At 36.7% G+C, this 23,064-nt stretch overlaps 1 protein-coding gene across 1 annotated transcript; it reads right to left on the bottom strand.

Moving 5' to 3' along the window:
- Window positions 1-861: 861 nt before the first annotated feature.
- On the bottom strand, window positions 862-22,757 carry znf143a (zinc finger protein 143a). Its single transcript, XM_056265724.1, has 16 exons — window positions 22,613-22,757; window positions 12,897-12,999; window positions 12,264-12,350; window positions 11,474-11,557; window positions 11,226-11,354; window positions 10,658-10,851; window positions 10,394-10,465; window positions 10,201-10,308; window positions 10,021-10,096; window positions 7,352-7,477; window positions 6,114-6,293; window positions 4,713-4,940; window positions 4,488-4,621; window positions 3,667-3,798; window positions 2,725-2,835; window positions 862-1,155 (listed from the first exon to the last, which is right to left on the bottom strand). The coding sequence occupies exons 2-16, from the start codon at window positions 12,991-12,993 to the stop codon at window positions 1,072-1,074; spliced, it is 1,842 nt and encodes a 613-aa protein (XP_056121699.1). The 5' UTR covers window positions 12,994-12,999; window positions 22,613-22,757; the 3' UTR covers window positions 862-1,071.
- Between the last annotated feature and the right edge of the window lie 307 nt (window positions 22,758-23,064).

Here is a 23,064-nt window from a genome sequence, read left to right as displayed (position 1 = left end):
ACTTGACCGTACACTGAAGCGTCGAGTTGCACTGTTAAAATTCGCGCTCAGCGTCTGTGAACATAAAGCCCGCCTACTTTGATTTGATTGGTCATCTCAAATATTCTGACATTGACGAGCAGTGACAGACCAATGATGAACACACACATGAACACATCACACACACACACACACACACACACACACCCTGTCCTGTGTTTCTGACGTGCTCTCTGTCTCTGCTCGGCGCCGCTGCGGAATGAAGAGGAAGAACGCGCTGAATCTGATTATAACAAGAAGTTTGATGATTGGTTTTTCATTAGGCTATTTTTGGTGCCCCCTCAGCACTTGGTGCCCTACGCACAGCGCGTGATGCGCGTGGTGGGAGCGGCGGCGCTGTACATATGCATGATTATACTTTTCAGAGGGCCGACATGTCTGTATTTAGAATCCTTTTTTTAATTGATTTCATGTAATATTTTAATTTTCTGAGATTTTTAATTTGGGGTTTTCATAAGCTGTAAGCCATAATCATCTAAATTATAACTTTTGAACGATATTCTAATTTTTTGAGTTTCATCTGTATATATATATATATATATATATATATATATATATATATATATATATATATATATATATATGAGACAACTAGTAAAAAATGCTTGTTTTACATTTTCTAATTTACTACAAAATAGTTTTATTATTACTATACATATCAACATAACACTTGGGTAACACTTTTACATATGAAAAATTTATTATTTGCATTAGGTATGTTGCTTTAATGACATAATGGCACAAACCTTGTGCTCTTCAAGGGAAGAAAGAACATTTGGAGTCAAATCAATGTCATAAATGATAAATCATCACGACACACTAAACATCCCCTTCATCTCTTTTTATTTAAAAAATGCAAACAGGTTTCCACCTTTTAGATATCTATATCATTGTGAACAAAATCTGTTAAAAATGTTTTCATAGTGCACAGTGTAACCTCTGTACAATTGTGGTGAAAGGGTGATTACAAAAGTTCATCATTTGTTCATCATTGGAATCACTAGTTACACTGAATACTGACGGTGAAGGTAGTTAATTGGCCAGTCCTGCAGTTTCTCCTCCCTGTAATGACGATGCTATCCTCAGAGCCTCTTCCAGTGAAGTCTGTTCGTTGAGCTACAAGATAGAATACAACACCTATGTTCAATAATACATCAATATTCCCAGCCATACAGTTAAAGATAAAGGTCAAAACTAGCATTGCAAAAATAAAAGCGAGTGAAATCATCTAAACTAGGCCAGACTTGAGGCTGGAACCAACAACCACAACTTTCAGACTCAATTTGTTTCCTTCAGCTCAACTGTCAGGGAATTGAATGCACAGGATAGTGGGAAATCATAGTGTGACGTACACAGATGAGCCAAAACAGTATGACCACCTGTCTAATATGCTGTTGGTCCTCCTTGTGCTGTCAAAACAGCGCTGACAAACCTTGGGCATGGACTCTACAAGAGCCCTGAAGATGCCCTGTGGTCTCCAGCATCAAGAAGTCAGAAGAAGATCCTTCAAGTTCTGAAGTTGCGAGGTGGAGCCACCGTGGATCGAAATTGTTGGTCCAGCATATCTCACAGATGCTCAATTGGATTGAGATTTGGGGAATTTGAAGACAAGGGCAACATCTTGAACTCTTCATCATGTTCCTTAAACCATTCCTGAACAATGTATGCAGTGTGCGTTATCCTGCTGAAAGAGGCCACTTGTGTTGTGACACATTCCTCCCATTACCATCATTAAACATTTGTGTGACGTGTGCCACAGTAGACCTTCTGTCGACTCGGACCTTTGTGCATCGATGAGCCTTGAGCGCCCAACACCCTGTCGCCGGTTTCTGGTTTGTCTCTCATCGGATCACTGTTGGTAGATTTTCACCACTGCTGACCACAAGTCTTGCCATTTCAGAGATACTCTGACCAAGTCGCCTTGCCATAACAATTTGGGCCTTGTCAAAGTCGCTCAGATCTTTATCCCGGCCTATTTCTCCTGCATCCAACACGTTGATTACAAGAACTGATTGTTTGCTTGCCATCTAATCCACCCAGACCTTAATAGCCTTGTTAGGAGATGATCAACAATATTAGCCTCATCTGTGACTGGTCATAATGTTTTGGCTCATCAGTGTATCTATGCTACCTTCAAAAATCAGGTATCTCAGTAGACCGGATGTAACAGCTTTTGGACGCAGTCTGTATGATTCTTAAAAATACTAGGGATCATAAACTTGCCAACTTTGTAAATGGTTACCGGACTTTTGTTCCAAACACAACTAAAGGCTAATTCACACTGCACCGACAGCCAAGACCAACGCCACCAGACACTTCATCGGGTTTTGCCAGATCAGTGTGTCGGCGTCTGCTGGCGCTGGTCGATTGTTTTCGCCAATTAAACATGTTCAATTACCATTTGCCGGGATGTGGAAAGTCTGAGAAGTTATGTACTAAAATCTGTTGATCGTCCACGTTGGTCGGTGTCTAAATTCATTGAATTTAGACACCGACCAACGTGGACAATCACAATATCGAACATGTTTGATATTCTCCGACTGGATGAAATCAAAGTCTGAACCTAAAAAATCGTGGTCTGTGGCTATCATATACGATTTCCCGTGAAATTGGTCAACTCCTCCAATTGTAAATCAGGCAAAACTCTGGGCAAAAGTCATGTAGTGTATTCCAGCCTTATTCTACCTGAACAGCAATCTGTGTGCCGTTAGAAGTAGCCAGAAGTGTAATTGGGTGTGCTGATAACCCATCCTGTATGTTCCTGCAAGATGTTAAATCTGGCATCATAATAGTCATCTGAAGAAAACAGAAAAAAATACATAAAAATATTTCCTATGATCAGTTTATAGAGTGCTGCAGGGGTGATGTTGTATTATAGTGGGCCAAAACCTGTAAAAGAGTTAGCATTTTAGCAGTTCTAGTTCCATCGTCCTGATTCAATGGTTTTTTTAATGGGTTTTTAGTGTGGTGATACTAAGATATATTCAAGTTTCATTCAACAACATAAAATACATCAGTAATGTCCCTTTGTGATTTTTAAAACTTTTACTTGTCTTGAAAAATGCGGTTGCTAACAAGTGGCTAAATGGGACCACAGAGGTACTCAGGCCGAACAAGTAAACTCATTTACTCACTAGTCCACTTTCAAAGCCTTATTGTGTTTATAATCACGCTCTTGCAAACTATTCTAACTCAAACTTTTAGGATTTTTTTGTTTTTTTAAATAAAGCCTGAAATAGTTGTCGAAAGCTTAGTGAAGTCATGTGACCTTGGTGTAGTTCGTTTATAGCCTACGTTTTGCTTTTGACGCTTCAAGTTGTATTAATTTGTGAACAAAACATGTAAGAGCCATAAACTTTTGTTGGTCACAAAGCTTATTTTCTGCGATAATCCAAAAGCCAATGGAAAAATCCTGTTGACTTCCATGCTAACTTGGATTGCTATCCATGCTAACTTCCAGGTTGGCCTAAAAAAAACATCACTGCAGCACTCTATATGCACACAGATCAGCATTGGGCAGGATATAGTCTTGTGATAATTTGGAAAGAACCTTTTATGTGTTTGCTGGAAATGAAAACCACACACATGAAAGAACTTGGTTCTCAAACACTCCAAAATCCTACACACCTGTCCTTCAGTCCCGTCCTCTGAGACCATAGTCACTGAATGAGCCTCTCCTGAAGACAGCAAAGACTCAGTGGGTGGGAAGGTGATCATACTGCCATCTTGTGTTACCATTGTGATTGTATTTCCAATAGCCTGTTAAAATCACAAAAAAAAGAAAAAAAAATTAAATATATTTGAATTTGATAATTTTTATGATTCATTCATTAATTTACTAACCCCTTGCAGTTCCTTTATAACCCCTAGTTTGGGAAACCCTGACATATTGTAATGTTTAATGCACTTTATATTGTTTATAACGGAAAAAAAATGGAATACATATTCTTTCTCTTTGAATTTTTTATATGAATATGGTACAAGATTATCCTATTCAAATCAATGCGATAAACGAGTTAGGTCAAAGGTAATCTAAAAGTAATCAAAAAGTAGTTAGATTATATTACTTAAAATGTGTAATGTAATAGATTACGATTATATAATAGATCACTAAATAAAATTTTCATCATGTAATTTGTATTCAGTAGTGGACTACAATTTGTAAGTAATCTACCCAGCACTGATGGAAATGATTTCACATCGTTTTGAAAATTGCCAAGTTTAAGGACAAGGTCTGAAAAGTCACCTGACTAAATTTGTAGTCAGTCTCTATTGTCACCAGCCGTTCAAATGACCTTTTTAGCTTACAGTATAAGAATCTGCTGACTTTTTTCTATCCTGTTAAACAGAGTACCACACTTTAATTGGTAGTCGAAACCATAACCAAAAAGACTCAAAACACTTAATATAAAAACATGTAGATCTTCTGAGAAACTTTAGATGCAAACCTGTGATGCTCCATCTTGTGTGATAAAAGTTACATGCTGTTGTTCCGTGACATCAGAGACTTCAGAAGCCATTTCAGGACAAGTGTCTTCACACTTCACAGGGCTAACACTCATGGAGGGGTCATCTATAGCCTCTAAAAGCAAAAAACAGCCCAGTTCCACTCATGAAACATCATCAAAATCTCATCTGTATCTAGGATATACTAGATATTTTTTAGAACCAACCTGAAGGGGGTTCAAAATAGCCCTCCGACTCCTCTTCTATAGGCTCAGAGTCATTGTGTGCTGTACGTTTGTGCATGACTAGTGTGGAAATCTGCTTGTACGTCTTTCCACAGTGGTTGCACTTGTAGGGTTTACAGGGAGTGTGCACTACATTATGTTTGTATAGACTCGAGTACTCGGTGAATCGCTTGTCACATCCAGGAACTGTGCAAACATACGGCCTCTCTCCTGCATGTTAAAAAAGACACTGGTTTAGATGTTTCACAAGAGTTGCATTCACAGTTACATTTAGGTTAGATTACATATTATAAAGAAAGAGTTCAAACAAATAGTCCACCCAAAATGGAAATTCTGCCATTATTTACTCCCCCTCATGTCTTCCCATTTCCATATGACTTGCTTTCTTTCTTTTGGTGAATTTTTGGATACTTAAAGAGATAGTTCTCCCAAAATGACAGTTTTGTCACTATTTACTTACTCTCGTGTCACTCCAAAAACCACTGAGACACTTCTTAATATATTGGTAACACTTTACAATAAGAGCCCATCAGTTAACATTAGTTAATGAATTAACTAACATTGACCATGAGCAATACATTTATCATTATATTTATAAGTCTTTGTTAACATTAGTTAATGAAATACAAATGTTCATTGTTAGTTCATGCTTGCTCGGGTCCATTAAATAATATTAACAAATACATTTTTTGAGCATAATAACCTATTAGTAATAGTTGAAATTAACATTAACTAAGATTAATAAATGCTTTAAAAGTATTTTTGTTACACTTTATTATAAGGTGGTGTTGTTACAGTGTAATTACACAAATGAGTACTGTGTAATATTACTTAATTACATGTAAATACTATAGGGTTAGGGTTATTTATTTGTAATTATGCATAATTTACTTTTATTACTATTGTAAGTACATGTACCACGTGTAACTATGTCATCTTAAAATTAAGTGTTACCACATTTTTCTTTGTTAGCTTATATTAACTGACCAGCGTTAACAAATTGAACCTTATTGTGAGGTTTTACCAAAGTATCGTTTTTTTATGTTCCACAGAAGAAACAAAGTCATTCATGTTTTGAGTAGCGTAAATGATTAAAGCATTTTTATTTTTGGCTAAACTATCATTTTAATACAATAAAGGGAATGAGGACTGGAGTTGACAAGCTCCAAAATGACAAGCACCGCCATGAAAGTGGTCATGCTCTATACTCGAAGTCTTCTTGAATTCATACGATAGCTTTGTTTGAGAATCAGCACGTCACTCAAAATTTCTCCTTTTGAGATCCACGTAAAGAAAGTAAGTCATACAGGTCTGGAACGAGTAAAAGGATGGCCATTTTAATTTCTAGGTGAACAACCCCTTTAAGGCTAAAAAGCAGCATACCTGTATGGATCCGTATGTGGTTCTTGTAATTTGTTGCGCTGGCAAAGGCCCGATTACAGCCTGGTTCTGGGCAGTGATACGGTTTCTCTCCTGTGTGTGTGCGAACATGGACCTTACAGATGTTTGAGGTAGTGAAGGATCGTCCACAGCCCGGGAAAGGACATAAAAATGGCTTCTCTCCTTAAAAGAACAGAGGTCATTGGTAGGAGCCCAAGTAATGTGGTGGTATGTGTAGTGTTATCACATTGGTAATAAGGCTGATAATATGACAAATCTGCATATCGTCGCTGTTGGGCAGAAACCTTGTATGTCCAAAAACGCTACTTAGTTTTCAGGAAATGGAAAAAAACAACATATTTTAAAAATAATTAAACACCACGCAGTCAAAGTTGATACTGTGGCTTTAAATGTCATTGTATTATTAACATTTTACCAAAATCAAGCTCATGTGGAGTTTAAGGTTTTTGACCAGCAAATTTCGGACATGTGTTTTGTCCGTCATTAGAACGGCCAAATAATACCGTAAACATATTAGGCAGTAATACGTTTTCATCAACTTACAGGTTATAAAGTTAATGTAGCTATGTGGGCGCTCAGTTTTTTCTGTCATTTGACCAAAATCCCATGTTATTAAAGAAGAAGTGCTTCGCACAGGTCAGTATTGTTGGCTTTGACTCGACAAAAAATGCTAGACTCTTCTCCACTCCTCAAATACATAAAACATTAGCCTTTATATATAGTGTTTCTTGAGTAAAGAAAACGCTGAACTTATTCAAAGAACCAGTTCTTTGTTTAGCCTTGCATTGCAAACAAGCAGAAACGGTCCAAACTGCGTACAACGCTTCATTCACGATAGAGTTATCAGTTATGAGGTTTAACTGACAGTTTGAGGAGCCAATGGAGTTACAGGGTTTAGTCGAAAGCTGTTTTTAATACTTTTCATTGGTTAGACATTTACAAAAACCCACAGAAAGACATAAATGGTGACCAATAGTAATGATTTATGAAAATGGCGAAAAATGGACGAAAATGGACAAGGTTTCCGCCCGAGAGTGACTATATGAAACATCGATTTTATTCTTGTACAATTCTTATGCATGCAGCTTTTTTGTCTACTATTCAATACCATGGTATTTTTAACTGAGTGCTGTGTGATAACTATATTCATATTAAGATCATATAATGAATACAATAATCCAAGGAATAGATGTAAGATTTTAAGAAGGCAAAGAAAGTACCTGTGTGAATTCTGGTGTGCTTTTGAAGGTCCCCTGAGGTCTTGAAAGATTTTTTACAGTCCAACTCCTGACAGCGGTAAGGTTTTTCTCCAGTGTGTGTCCTGATGTGACTTTTCAAACCGTAACCTTATAGAAAAAGAATGACAAGGGATGAATATATAACACAGCAAATACGTAAAAAAAGAAACGCTCTTTGAAAAGTTGGGGGCCGGTAAGATTTTTTATTTATTTTTAATACATTTATGTGATTGAAAATGCAGTAAGTGTAATTTTGTGAACAAATTATTACAATTTAAAGGTGCATGCCTTTTGCTGCAGAACATTGTTTTGTTGTGCTTCGGCTCTGCGGATGAATATTGTTCTCCTGCTGCTCATAAAACATCCACTACTAGGCTTAAACGGGTCATATAATGGAACATGCACTTTTACAAGTTGATTGTACTGAAATGTGTGTTGGCAGTGTCTGTACACAACCATCATAAAATGATAAAAATCCATCCAGTGTTTTTGTTTTAATCTCCTTATATGTTTTCCCCTGCCTCAAATCGAGCCGTTCGACCGTGTGACTTCACACGCTCGGAAGCCCCTCCCGCGATTGTTGATTGACAGGAGCGTTTCAACACAGACCCGCCCTCGCTCGTGAGCCAGCTGTCAATCATAGTCCGCGCGGATCGGCGTGGTCATTGTTGATATGCTGGAGCACTGTCTATGAGCAGAATGGCGTCTAAGCGATTGTGGTGTTCTGTTCTTGGGTGTAATAACGAACACAGCAGTCATTTTAATGTTCCTAAATCCGAACCGCTGAAGACGCAGTGGCTGAGTTTGTTTTCGAAGGGAATATTCCCCACGAGCAACGTCAATGCTCTCATGTTTGCGCGAATCATTTCTCACCAGACTGCTTTATAAACAAGGGTCAGTATAAAGCTGGATTTGCTAAGAAGCTGCTCATGAAAAAAGGATCGGTACCAGATATTCGTGTTCCTGCTGAACCTCTAGAAGAACTGAAGTGAGTGTAACGTTTTATTAAACTATATTATTATATTAATCTTTGCAAATCGCTAGCTGCACGCTTCACAATGAATGCGTCTAAGGTTTACACTCAGGGTACATTACGGCATGTTTTCTATGTATGACGTTCTCAATATAATTCATAATCCCACGTTAATACTGAACAATGCGTTATGGTTATTGTGTTGTTGAGTTACAAATGGTGTACGCACAGAACAGAGAGGCGGGGTGAGCAAAGCTCATTATCATTTAAAGTCATATGCACTGAAACGGCGTGCTGAAAACAGAGCTGTTATTGACCAGGTAAAATAAGTGTTTTCTTACAATACTAATGAGAATTTTTAATTAAAGTATATTACAAACTTTTAATTTAGACCCTAAAGAATCATACTAGCTTGTACAAAAATGGCATTATATGACCCCTTTAAGAGATATAACCAGTTTAGATGGAAAGGATCTCAAGCTGACAAACTGAAGACGTTACTGTATCTACCCATTAACAGACACGGTACTTCCTTGAAAATATATTCCAGCACAACGCAACAACAACCAGAATGAAATGACCCTTCAAAATAGATAATGCTTTACAATGAACTCTGTTAGAGCGCTGCATATGGCAAATTATCTGTTCAATAAAATACCTTACTAACCCATTAAGTAATAAAAACGCCATCTTCACATCACTTTTCAAATCCCTCAGTTCTCGCCATCTCCGAAGAGCAAAGCCGATGTTGATTCTTGTTTTATTACGAGCTCTGTCGCGTTTTCTTTTTGCCAGCAGACTTTTTCTTCTGTTCGGCGTTTGTTTAAAACGGGAGATTCCCCGGAGGTTCGAGATTTCTCACTCATTGTGACAACTAACTAAAGTAAAGTAATTTTACAGTCTAAAATATAAACACTAATAATAGACTAACCATAGTGAATCAGGGTAAGACAAAAACACATGTATTGACTCTTTAAAAAAAAAAATCATTTTGCACAAAAAAAAAAGTTACAGTGTACCCTTTTAAATAACTGGTTTCTATTGTAATATATCTTTGTGGCGAGCAGGACGAGGTAAAGGGCCGTGATTACTGATGAGCGACACCTGTGCGACGCTCCGGTCTCGTATCTCTCACGGAAGAGCGGAAGCATAAAAGGAGGAGCGACGACAGTGGAGATCGAGAGAGGCCAGGCCTGGATTTATGTTGTGTTTTGTTATATGTGACAGCAGTCATCCGTGAGGGGCTGCTGTCTTTACTTTCATTTTGTATTTGTTTATTTTATTATTAAAGTCTTTAAATGTTCGCCGGTTCCCGCGTCTTTCTTCCCATGACAACAAACTGTGTTACAATCTTAAAATGTAATTTATTCCTGTGATTAAAGCTGAATTTTCAGCATCATTACTCCAGTCTTCAGTGTCACGTGATCCTTCAGAAATCATTCTAATATGCTGATTTGCTGCTCAAGTAACATTTATTATTATCAAATGTTGAAAAAGAGATTCATCAGGATTATTTGATTAATAGAAAGTTCAAAAGAACAGGTTTTCCTTTTAAATAAAAATCTTTTCTTACATTACAAATGTCTTAACTTGTCTGCGAATTTAATGCATCCTTGCTGAATAGGACACAAACCCCCCCTGCTGAGGTGACAAATTGATCTGTAAATCTTTTTGTTACCTGTTGCAAACTTTTTTCCACAGCCAGGTATGTCACAACAGTACGGCTTGTCACCTGTATGCGCTCTTTCATGTACCTGACAAAACAAAACACGAGAAAATAATCATAATGCATTACATTTGTAATGTTGTCTATGGTGAATTACAAGCTGATAAGCTCAAATACACAAGCCATAATAACCTTAAGATGATTTGCAGTGGTGTAAAGCTTTCCACATCCTTCATAATTACACCGAAAACATTTCTCCCCAGGCACACTACGCCGGATTTCTTGACCCTGAAGTACGATCTATAGGGAGGGAGGATAAATATTTTTGAGCATCTCTTAGTTTGACTATTGATATTTGTATTTTGCATGGATATTATATTCTAACCTGCATCTCCACAACCCCGTGAGGATCATTGGTGATCAGCTCAGAGTTTGTGTACGAGTCCATTTCCTCAATCTACAGGAAAGAATTCAAAAGTGATCATTACACTTTACAAAAATCATTTTCTTACCAATTTTGACAAATGATTAGCTAAAAAAAAACATTTACAATATATAACAACGTCACCTAATTTTATATCACCAGCAAAGTCGTGCTAAATACACTGTGAGTGTCTTTGCATTAGCCCTTGTTATCTTTAAAGGGTACCTTGGTTGTGTATTGCTCCAATGCATTGATTGTTTCTTGGTCAATGGATGTATCTGTCTGCAAATCTGCTACTGTGCCATTTGTCTGGATGGCCAGAATGGTGTTAGGCTGAGACACCTGAACAGCATGATGGATGTAAGCGGTAGACCCGTCCTCTAACTGGACCGCCTGCAGGGTACTGGGTTCATATGTATCTGAAAATGCATTAATGACACACACACACAAAAAAAAAAATATATATATATACAAAAGCACGTAGGCTACAACCAAATCCTATTTAACATCCTGCACACACTCTTAGAAAAAAAGGTGCAGTGGGGTTCTTGACTCAATTTAAAAGAACCCTTTATGCCAGAAAGGTTCTATAAAAGGAAAAATGTCTTAAATGATTGCATAATACTTTGCATATTATGAGAAAAATTAAAGTTTTTTTTATATATACTTTTGATGCATGGAGAGCTCCAAAACAAATTAGGAACCTTTAAAATAGCATAAAAGGGGCAATTTAAGGTTCTATATAGAACTTATTCTTTTAAGAGTGCAACAAAAACGGGAGTAAATGAAAAACCTTTTGTGGTGTGGTGGATGTAAGCAGTCGTTCCATCTTCCAACTGGACAGTCTGAGCATCTTCCAGTCGCAAGCTTTCGTTACCAACAACATCACATACAGACGAGGCCGTCCAGTTATTTGGCTCATCTAGTGAGCATATAATATGGAAAATTAAAATTATTTGCATATTAACATCATTAGTCCGCACGATCATAAAATAATAAAAGCTAGATCACTTCCAATGAAACTAACATGGAGGAAAGTACCTGCTTTTGGAACAGCAATGTGTTGCACGTAAGCAGAGGATCCATCTTCTAACTGGATCACCTGTCCTTCAACTAGATTGCCTTCTGGGGGAAAACAACCAGCACTCAGTTAATACCTGACTCATATAAAATAAAAATACCATGTGAATAAATATGAGATTTAAAAAAGAAAGTTCCATGGTAGTAATTTATGGGAAAGTAAAAACATGCACAACATTGATTTGTTTATAAAGCTTCCTGGTCACTTTCAATAAACCGTTTTTTTGAGGAAAGATTTTATTTATTATATATCAACTGATGATCCAAAACATTATAACCAGTCACAGGTGAAGCGAATATTGTTGATCATCTCCTAACAAGGCCACATATTAAGTTCTGGATGGATTAGATGATAAGCAAACACCATGTTGAATCTATGCCACAAATAATTAAGGTAGAAGGGGCTCCAACCCAGTACTAGCCAGGTTTATCTAATATATATACACACACTAAGTAAAAAAACTAAAACAAATAATTGTAAGGTCCTGTATCTTAACTAATTGAAAAGGTAATGGGTTTGATTCCCGGAGAACACATTACTGTTCTTCAAATCACATACATGCAAATGTTTGATAGAAAATGTAGAAAGAATGTGCTTAATAATAACCAAAAAAATAATTAAAAAAATAATGAAATAAAATTTGGTAATCATCATTATGCTTATTTGTGTCTTATAGAAGGTGATGCTGCTTTATATCTCAAAGTGTCTCAGGTGAACAATGTTTGTGCTCAGAACTCGTAATAGACATACCTTGAGGGTTGTGAGGTATATATGCAGTGGAGCCATCTGATAAAGTCACAGCCTGCAAACTGACTGTGTCCATGCTCTGATCACCATCTGAATAATTAACAAATATATCATGATGACCGTAATTTAGGGAACACTGCCGTTCAAATGTCTCTTATGCTGACCAAGGCTGCATTTATTTGATAAAAAATACAGTGAAAAATTGTTACAGTTTCAAATAACCCTTTTCTATTTTAATATATTTTATAATTTATTCTAGTGATGCAAAGCTGAATTTTCAGCATCATTACTCCAGTCACATGATACTTCAGAAATTATTCTAATATGCTGATTTGCTGCTCAAGAAACATTTCTTATTATTAACAATATTGAAAAGAGTTGTGCAGCTTAATATTTTCGCGGAAACGTCATTGATACAATTTTTTTTCTAGGACCCTTTGGTGAATAGAACATTTAAAAGAACAGCATTTGTTTAAAATATAAAAAAAATGTAACAATATAAAGTCTTCACATTCACTTTTGATCAATTTAATGCATAATAGTATTCATTTCTTTCGGGGGGGGGGGGGGGAAATGCACAGCTTTCCCTTTAATAAAAGGTCAATGTCTGAAAAGAACTCATTTATAAAGTCTGACCTGCAATCCCCACAGCCTCAGTTAAGCAGAGCGTGACCTCCTGAGCATCACCCTCATGCTGGAAATCTGCTGACTGATTTATCTGGGCCAACAGCATTATAACCTAGGAGAAATCAAATGTTAGGAACACAATATAACTATATGGATCCCATTTAGTGAGAGTTATGAAACTGTGATGAATTGATGGTCTCAGATTGTATAAATGGTTGATTGTTTGACTAAATACGGTTATAAAATATTAAAAAATATGCATGTACCACTGAAAAAACATGGTGCATGTCCAAAAAAACATAGTGATACAGTTTCTTTAAGGGTACAGAAGGCTGATTGCACTAAACACTGTCATGTTTTGTTTTCCCTCAGTTCTAATGTCAAACTAAATGGAAACCCATTATTAAAATTGTAGTGAAGGGTTGGTCAAAATCCCTTGCCTCTTCAAATACATATATAATCATATGTCATTTTGAATGGTTATATACTTCCTTTATAAAAATCAATAATCAAATATATTCATTATCACATAATAATTTTTATATTCTTGTGCTTGTGAAATTATATTTTCTTAAATGCATGGATGCAAGTAACCAGTTTCTTTTAGGTGCATCCCAATCTTACTTTGAGATTGCACGTAGTACACGCAGGACACGAAGGCCACGTAACCCACAAGGCCGTTTGTCTCTTTCTCTGGGATCAGTAGAAAGGTTAGAGGGTCCTAAAGGCAGCGTGGGCACATATGATTCTTCGCTGGACATATAGTCAAGCTATATTGAGCGTTACTATCAAACTTTAATTGTTGTATTAAAATGTATTCTTTCCAGTATATTTCCTTCCTTGGGAGTAAATGCCAGTGATCTGTTTTTCTCCCAAACGAGTGAATGTTTTAGCATTATGTTTTGGTATACTTAACTGATAATAAGGAGCTCAGACTCTCTTCAGCCTTGATGGGAGCTGTTATTTGCTAGTGTCTGTTATTTGTGTGTGTGTGCGTATGACATTCTATGTAGGTTCTGGACGTTCGGACCAGACACCCCGGCGCCCTTCTCTAACCTGCGAGGCCACCACAGACCTAAATCCAATGAGTGGACGACAACTATCTTTACTAATGGCGATAGGCACCCCTATCTCCTCACATGTGTTAAATTGTTTAGGCTTTCATGTTTCTTAGCCAATGAGAATCATTCAACCTGTAAGCAATGACGTAGCTTAGACCTTGGAAATGGTATAACTGCTGTGATCTTTGTAACTGTAAGGGGGGCGGCCTACGAACTCCTGTGTGAGTCTTGAAGCTGACTTCTGCTGATGAAAATGCAAACTATCTTCAGTAAAACTTTTCTTTAATTTTTTATAATTCTGACTCCGGGTCTTCATTCTTCATATCTGGTTCTGGGTCTTTGACTGTATACCCCTTACAGTTATGGTGGAGGATGCGCTGGCAATTATTCTCGGTGACACCCCTGGCAAATCAACAAACAAGGTAGTAAGCTTTTGTTAATTGTTAGGGCTGTCTGACTGGAAGAGATTTTGAAGGAGAGCGGGAGAGCTTCACTCCGATGAGGCGAGTGAAGCTTCACTCCGATGAGGCGAGTGAAGGAGTAAGTTAATTATACTGCTGACAGTATAAGAAGTCGCTGAGAGCGTCGTTAAGGGTAACGGCAGCAGACAGCGCAAGCGAAGCGTGCTCTGTGGGGGCCCCGCTGGGCATTACTGGTGTAGCACCACCCCAGCAGAGCACGTCCCTGGGCTAGAGGTCCAGTGGCACCGTAAACCTGCTCAATCTCTTCCATCTCAGATAGGGGATCCCCGAACTTAGTGAAGTGAATCAGGCAGTTAGGGATACTAACAATAATAGGGTTGTTTGCCAGGGATGCATCAGGAACAATTCCGAGAGAAAAATTAAAAAAGTTGTGACCCAAATTGGCATGGACCAGTATATGTAACTGTGATTTTGGAGTATACTTTGCAGTTTCATCACGCAGAAGCCAAGCTGTGTTGTTCAAAGATCGCCGCCTCCATTTCTGCAATAACTTCAGGTGAGTATGAACCATGATTAAGATATGGCAGAAAAATGTAATAACTTAATCAGTAACCTGAAGAGTCCTGAAACAAATAGTGAGACAGGAAAAGCAAACGCTGTAAGCAGCTGTGCTCTAAAGCCCTCACTTTAAATAAATTTGCAGAAATGATTAAGTAAATGGTAGTCAGGATTTTGATTCTGATTGGAAATTTAAAAAAAAAACTTGACTGGCTACAAACAAACAAAGAAACTGAAAAATTAAAATGTTTAGCCTCGTATTGCTTACGATGATTACAAGAAGCAAGTGAAAGAAATTCTGGGTCAGGGATAATTTCCCTGGACAAGCGACTAAAGTTAAACAGACACTTTGTGAAAACAATATTTTGCAGCCTATGAAAATTAATGTTCTGCCAATAATAATGATGAAGATTATGATTGGGTTATTATGATTAAATCCGCCACTGGTGGACTGTAAAAGAATACAGAGAACTGCTTAATCAGTAGCTCTGTTTGCATTCCTGAATGGGACACACTGCTTCAAGGGCGTGCAGTAAGTTGGAGCCGTTGAGGCTGACACATGAACCCACCAGATGACAGAGAGTGTTTTAATGGTGGTCATCAGGACCATTTAATACGTAACTCTAAATTCCCACCGAGAAGGTGTTTAAAAATGTGATAAAATGACAACACATTTCTGGTAATAATGTGAGTTTGAAAGTAGATCAGTGTTTAAATGACGATATTAAAGTTGTCGTCTGAGAAAGAACAAGAGATAAAACAAGGTCAAAAGATTGAAGTCTTAAAGTGAATCCTTTTGAAGAAAAGATCTATAATACTAATTTTTATAAGTGAATTGATGAATACAGGTTGATGTAAAATTAATGACTCCAACAAATGTGAGTTGCAAAATATATCAAAGTAACTTAAAGGATGATTGTGTTGTAATTAAACATTTTAAAAAGGTTTTAGATGATATAGAGAGACTAATCTCACAGATGATTTACAATAACTGCAAAAGTATCACAAGCAGAGAGTGCTTGCCTCGTCAAACTTAGTGTGAATCCTAATTGGAGATTGATAAACTCCAAGAGAAAACTGAAGTCAAATATTAAACTATGGTTGAGAACTTAACAATTAAAATTGAGATTGAGAAATGTGAAACGTTATTGAGAACTAGAATAATTATTTTTATGTAAAACAAATAAGCAGAAGCCGTACTGAATTAACAGTTGCTAAATGCTGATTAAACAAACAGCTTGAAAAGTTGACCATGAAAGAACTAGAAGCTGATGTTTAGTTTTCAAAAGATAAGTTTGTTATTGGCTGTAATGAAACAGTTTGCTTATCTGAATCTGATGTGTGCTGTGGCTGAAACTGCCAGTGCAACAGACTCAATCTGAGTGGAAATTTGTAATGCCTAAATTTCCTGATGTGTGGGCAAAAGACAAATATAAATAATATGTTTATTTGAAACCGTATGTAATATCTGGCAAAGATGCCTTAAGCTGGGATAGAGTTAAAAGATAATAGATAAAAGTTTGATGTTAGAAGTATATAAGAGAGCAGTGTACCATCCAATAGAGTCTCAGAGTCTCTCTCATTCAATGAGTCAGCTAAAAACTGGTATCTGTGATAATGTGTAAAGCACAGTGTTTCAGTTGAAGGATCATAGACACAGAGATGTTTTAAAAATAAAACTGAATGACTTTAAAGAAGTATTTAAAATAATAATACAGATAGAGATGACATTTTGATTAGGTTAATTTAGGACCAGTAACTTCTTTGTCTGATCTTAGTCCCCACCATGAAACGGGGGAGGGGCCGACGGAAATGTACACTGAATGTACGGTTGTGATCTAAATTCACTGAGTATAATCCAAGTAGCTAGGTTGCTGCTTTTAAGATAGTTAATGGATTTAAGTGATTAAATACTGTTGTTATTAATCTGTCTCCCTATGTGAACACTATTAGGCAATCCGAATGGCTCTGGTGACTCTTGAACGTGCCTTTCCTAAGCTCTAGAAAACAGCTGAGTTCTGTTGAAGCAAACAGCCTGTGATGGGAAAGAGCGGTCACCAGTGGGCACGAGTGGCTACTCAATGACGGGTAAGACCTTCTATTGGCCAGACAGGGGGCAACCCAAGCCAGAGTGGATCACGTAAAGTCACTGGGCATCTCAAGATGGAGGTGTTTATGTGAGAAAGGTATGAGAGTGGAGCGGATGACTGTGAGGCCAGCAGCATCCTTTATCGTTAGGGCGGATGAGCTGTGAGGAGTTACAGACAGTCTGACCCCGAAACGTGAGTGTTCCTCGAATACCAATCACCAGAAACCGCATTCATTGTATGGCTTGTTTTTTTATTGTGACAAGCGTCTGCAAATATGCCAGGGGAAAACACCCTGATGGAGATTATAGATAAAGGGCTAACAGGAGTGGGCGAGCAGGAGCCAGCTGAGGCCATTGAGTGATTCCCATTAGTTGTTGTGGAGACAGTAGCAAAACTTTTTATGTACTGGTTTGCCTTATGGGCAAGGAAAATCATAGTGTTGATTTTGAACTAATAGGTCTATGACATAGTTTTAACTCCTGAAGGTCGTTAGACATGGTGGTGGCTAAAGATGAAGACAGCTTTTGTAGATTTGAGAAAAGTCTGGATAACAAGGTGAATGGTCAAAGGTTATTGTAATTAATTTAATATTACATTATGTCTAAGTTACAGCCTTAGAAGGCTGTTGAAAAAGATTATTTATTTATAGTGAGAGAGACTGCTTGAGCAGAGGAAGGGATGGTAACTGTGTCTGTCTTTCAATTATTGGCCTGCTAGAGCAAGCTGAAGCAAAATAATGATAATGAAACAAAACAACCCAGCTGACCTTGTTAAATTCTAATGAATAATGAACAAGACATGCTTTGAAACTGGTTGGGAGACCATGTAAAATTAGGTAGAAGCTACCGGAAAATGGGAAGTTTAAAATCTTATTTAAAATTTAAATCTTTTAGCAATAATATAAAGAAAAATTAACATTGAAAATGAACAGTTAACATATGTGTGTCTAGTATGAGTGCGTATGATGGTGACAGCACTTTATGTCTTGTATGTATTAGTTTGGGGTACTATTATTTCCTGATTTTGAGGATATTGTGTCATTAACCTCTGGAATTAGTGTTTTATCATTACAGATGGGTTAAGTGAAATGACCAACTTTAGAAAAGTTGATAATTCTAAGTCAATCTGATGAAAAGACAATGCAGAACATGGGACGAGCTTTAATTGGAGTGGTTTTCCAGCTCTGTCTGCTATTGGTAATTATGAATGCTTTTGTCATTTATGATATTGAACTGAATTACTCTCTGGATTAGTATTTTATATAAATTGGAATTGTAAAGAAGATTGCCGTCCATTATGGGGTAAAACTCTTGTCTAAATTCAACTGAGGGTCTAAATTTAAATAGACAACTAGGTGGGATCATAAGGATAAACGTAGGAAAAAATATATATATATATAGACTTGACGGCAGAGAGACAAAGTGACACATTGGCTAAGTCACTATCCAAATTATCCAGAGTGAGCTCCCTCATTTTTATTGAAAGGCCGGAGGGCGAACAAAGAAGGAGTGAATATAACTTCTAAAAAGAAAAGGTTTTATTTCTCAATCCCTTAAATGTATGTATGACATTAGATGTCTAAGAAAACTACAATTTAATAAAGGTAAAAAGAGAAAGCAGCTATATGGCTGTGGGCTGGGATCTGAGTAACATAATATTTTGGTTTCTGTAAAACTGTAAAGATAAGTGGAACTGAGACAAATACTGTGAGAAGTAGTTATAATGAAAAATAAAGTTGAAGTTAATGATAAGAAAACAAGAGTATTGAAGAATTAATAAAATACCATGATTCCCCTAACGAGGGAACTTTAAGTGTCACTAGGCTGACAGTGGTGAGAGACTCGGATGCAGAAGGAACTGGCATTTAGGGCAAGATGGAAGAAATATAGTACAAGAAAATGTATGTAATGAAAATACAATTTCTGATAGGATTTATGGAAGTCAAATTAAGTTTAAATGGTATGAAAAAGGTTAGGGTTAGACATTGTATGATTGACAGGGATTCAAGTGATATAAAGATAAGGAATAAACAAAAGCTTTATTAAGCAGAATGGGGAACGATCCTATATTTAAGTGGTAAAATAATGACTGAAATGATGATGTGAATTTGTTTTATTTTATTTCTATTTTTGAAACAAACAAAAAAGGGTATAAGATGTTATACAATTAAAATGGTACATGCTATGTGACTGTAAACTGAAGGATGATTTCAGTAAAGACTTAAAGTGCTTACATCGATTATTATGGGTCTTAATTATTAATATTTTATTGTTTGTTGTTTATTTTTAGTTAGACAACCATTGTGTTTTAAACCTAAAGGGTCTATAAAAGGGGTAGTGAAAATAATGGATTAACCATCCAACTTTGTTTATAATAAATGGATTTGGAAATCATAATTTTATAAATAAATAAAAAACTAGTGCATATATTCTGGTATTCATGATTATAGACAATGTCTTTATTTAGGATCTGAGTAGTGACTGTGGATCTAGCCCATGCTAGTAGGAATACAGCAATAGTGCTTGCTTATTTAGCCTGGCTTCCAATATGTACTTGTTTCGTAATCAGTTATGTGTTTTATAAAAATTTTAACCTGACTGATAAACTGAGGAAGAATGACATTGATGTCCTGTTGTGAGTGGAAGGTGGGAGAGCCTCTTAATGGGGACTGGAATTTTTAGTATCCAGCATGTCCATGACGAGGTGAAGAGACAAGTGTGACCCATCAGGGGAGCATGCGTCACCACTCCTCCCTTCCGTAGTGACCTCACTGGTTAGACCAGACGTGGCGGTATTGGACCCCACATTGGTCTAAAACGGGGGACTGAAGGGTTGGTCAAAATCCCTTGCCTCTTCAAATACATATATAATCATATGTCATTTTGAATGGTTATATACTTCCTTTATAAAAATCAATAATCAAATATATTCATTATCACATAATAATTTTTATATTCTTGTGCTTGTGAAATTATATTTTCTTAAATGCATGGATGCAAGTAACCAGTTTCTTTTAGGTGCATCCCAATCTTACTTTGAGATTGCACGTAGTACACGCAGGACACGAAGGCCACGTAACCCACAAGGCCGTTTGTCTCTTTCTCTGGGATCAGTAGAAAGGTTAGAGGGTCCTAAAGGCAGCGTGGGCACATATGATTCTTCGCTGGACATATAGTCAAGCTATATTGAGCGTTACTATCAAACTTTAATTGTTGTATTAAAATGTATTCTTTCCAGTATATTTCCTTCCTTGGGAGTAAATGCCAGTGATCTGTTTTTCTCCCAAACGAGTGAATGTTTTAGCATTATGTTTTGGTATACTTAACTGATAATAAGGAGCTCAGACTCTCTTCAGCCTTGATGGGAGCTGTTATTTGCTAGTGTCTGTTATTTGTGTGTGTGTGCGTATGACATTCTATGTAGGTTCTGGACGTTCGGACCAGACACCCCGGCGCCCTTCTCTAACCTGCGAGGCCACCACAGACCTAAATCCAATGAGTGGACGACAACTATCCTTACTAATGGCGATAGGCACCCCTATCTCCTCACATGTGTTAAATTGTTTAGGCTTTCATGTTTCTTAGCCAATGAGAATCATTCAACCTGTAAGCAATGACGTAGCTTAGACCTTGGAAATGGTATAACTGCTGTGATCTTTGTAACTGTAAGGGGGGCGGCCTACGAACTCCTGTGTGAGTCTTGAAGCTGACTTCTGCTGATGAAAATGCAAACTATCTTCAGTAAAACTTTTCTTTAATTTTTTATAATTCTGACTCCGGGTCTTCATTCTTCATATCTGGTTCTGGGTCTTTGACTGTATACCCCTTACAGTAGAATGTTGCAAGGGTTTACAAGATAGATTAAGAATATATTATAACAATATAATAATTCTAACCTTATAAATTATAGTATAAAAAAATTATTTTCATGACCGTTTTCCCCTTAAACATACAGCTACATAGGCTACAGGTCAACATGGGAATAAAACACAATGCTCCATCATGATATATCTAGTTTTAGGGTGCTTTGCATATATCTCGGCTGCCCCGTCATCAAGCCCTGCCGAAGGCCACCTCGATTTAAAGGATCCTTGAAAGGCAGCCTTCGTTTCGCGTCCTTCATTCGGCTCATTTAAAGGAAGCATCGAGTGTAGCCTTCGCGTCCTCCAACCACCCACAAACATTAGCATACATTCCACTTCAGGAAAAAGAACTGACAGAAAATGAGTCGGCATTGAGCTTGTATGAGATCATTATGAAATGGAAGACAAAATATAAATCGGAGATGAAGGCATAGGCTACATGTTTTCTTTCTGTTTAACTGTTCTAACTGCATACTACTGGGAGACTACAGATGCTTGTCATTCACTGTATTGCATAAATAGAAAGCCAGTTATATAGATTATACAGTAGTAATATAAATATTTTTAATACAAAGTATTTTTTTATAAAATTAAGTTTTAATTTTGGAAAAGATATTCATATTCATACTGGAGTTGAAAAAAAAAGCATTTTATTCAGAGGCCCAAACTTAGCAAAAATATGCATTTGGTGCAGTTGCTGATATTTATATGTCCAAAAAGTAATATGAATGATTGTAATGAAAATCAATAAGACCTTTATAACAGTATAACATAAAATGCATAAAAATGTAATTTGTCACTCTATGTCTCCCAATACTATATCTTAGTAATATGTTATTTAAATGCTTATAGTTTTGTGTAGTTTTTATTTTGTGTGCAAAACATATAATGCAATGCAATACAATGATGATTGAGAGATGAACAAATAAGCGTTCTTCAAAAGTCTGATGAATAATATTTGATACTCACACATTTTAACATTTTTCTTTAAAAAAAAACATGCATTGATGATCAAGCAAACATAAATTGCTTCAGTCCAGTAAGTGTTCATCTTGAAATATTACTAATATTCATTCGTTTACTTCATAGAAATCGTCACTGCAAAAAGACACAAGCAACCTGAAGGGGACAGTTTTTACAATTATACTAGGCCTTTTACTTGCTAAAAGAGAAAGTATCAGAATTCAGATTTTTTATAATTCATGTATCAAGTATGATAAAGTAGACTTTATAAGGATTCAGATTATATCAGTTTTGTAACTAAAAATCCATTAACACGATCACAAAATACTAACCAGACGTGAAGCTTAACGTTAACTTCCTTTTCTCAAAAAAACTTTTGTCCTTCAAATGTGTAGTGTTTTCTAGTCGCCTCAGTAGTGCTGCACGTGCTATTGATTCAACCCTGTTTGCTTCTATCATTTGATAAAATAAATAAATTCATTAATTAGTGTTAATCCACCCTAAGCATTCACATCTTTAACGCTTGAAAACATTGACACGTGACATAATGGGATGTGAACTCAAAGTAGCTGTTAACCTGCCGCGATATCTAGTGTCAGAAAGATGTAAACAAGCCGTGCGACACGTACAGTCGATCGCTTTCAGTACAGTGTTTATAAACATGGTTTATTATGCTGCTGATGCGAATCTGATTTACAGTAGCTATGTAGTACATCACCTGATCTATAACATTAATAACAGATGTGTGTTTGGTGTTTCAGACACTCACCTCTATGAAGAACACAAATCGACCAGATACGGCAAACCGGATGATATTATATGTTTAATATTTCCATATATCAAGATCCCTAACATCGGGAAATACAACGGTGTGTTTTGAATTGGTAAAATTCTTCTGTGGTTTTGATGTCACAGAACACAGTGAAGAGGTTTATTCTGCCCCCTGTTGTTCAGGAGTGATACACTTTACCAGTTAAAGGGATAGTTCAGCTAAAAATGAAAATTCTGTCATTAATTATTCACCCTCGTTCCAAACCCGAAGACTTTCCTTCATCTTCGGAACACAATAAAGAGAGCTTTATGTCCCTCCATTGACAGCTACGCAACTACCACTTTGACTCTTCAAAAAGTATAAAAAAAAGAGAGAGAGAGAGAGAGAGAGAGAGAGAGAGAGAGAGAGAGAGAGAGAGAGAGAGAGAGAGAGAGAGAGAGAGAGAGAGA

Source organism: Rhinichthys klamathensis, unplaced genomic scaffold (assembly GCF_029890125.1).
Source record: "Rhinichthys klamathensis goyatoka isolate OS25496 unplaced genomic scaffold, OSU_Roscu_1.1 h1tg000240l_1, whole genome shotgun sequence".
Lineage (NCBI taxonomy): Eukaryota > Metazoa > Chordata > Actinopteri > Cypriniformes > Leuciscidae > Rhinichthys > Rhinichthys klamathensis.
This window is presented reverse-complemented; position numbering and strand designations above follow the sequence as displayed.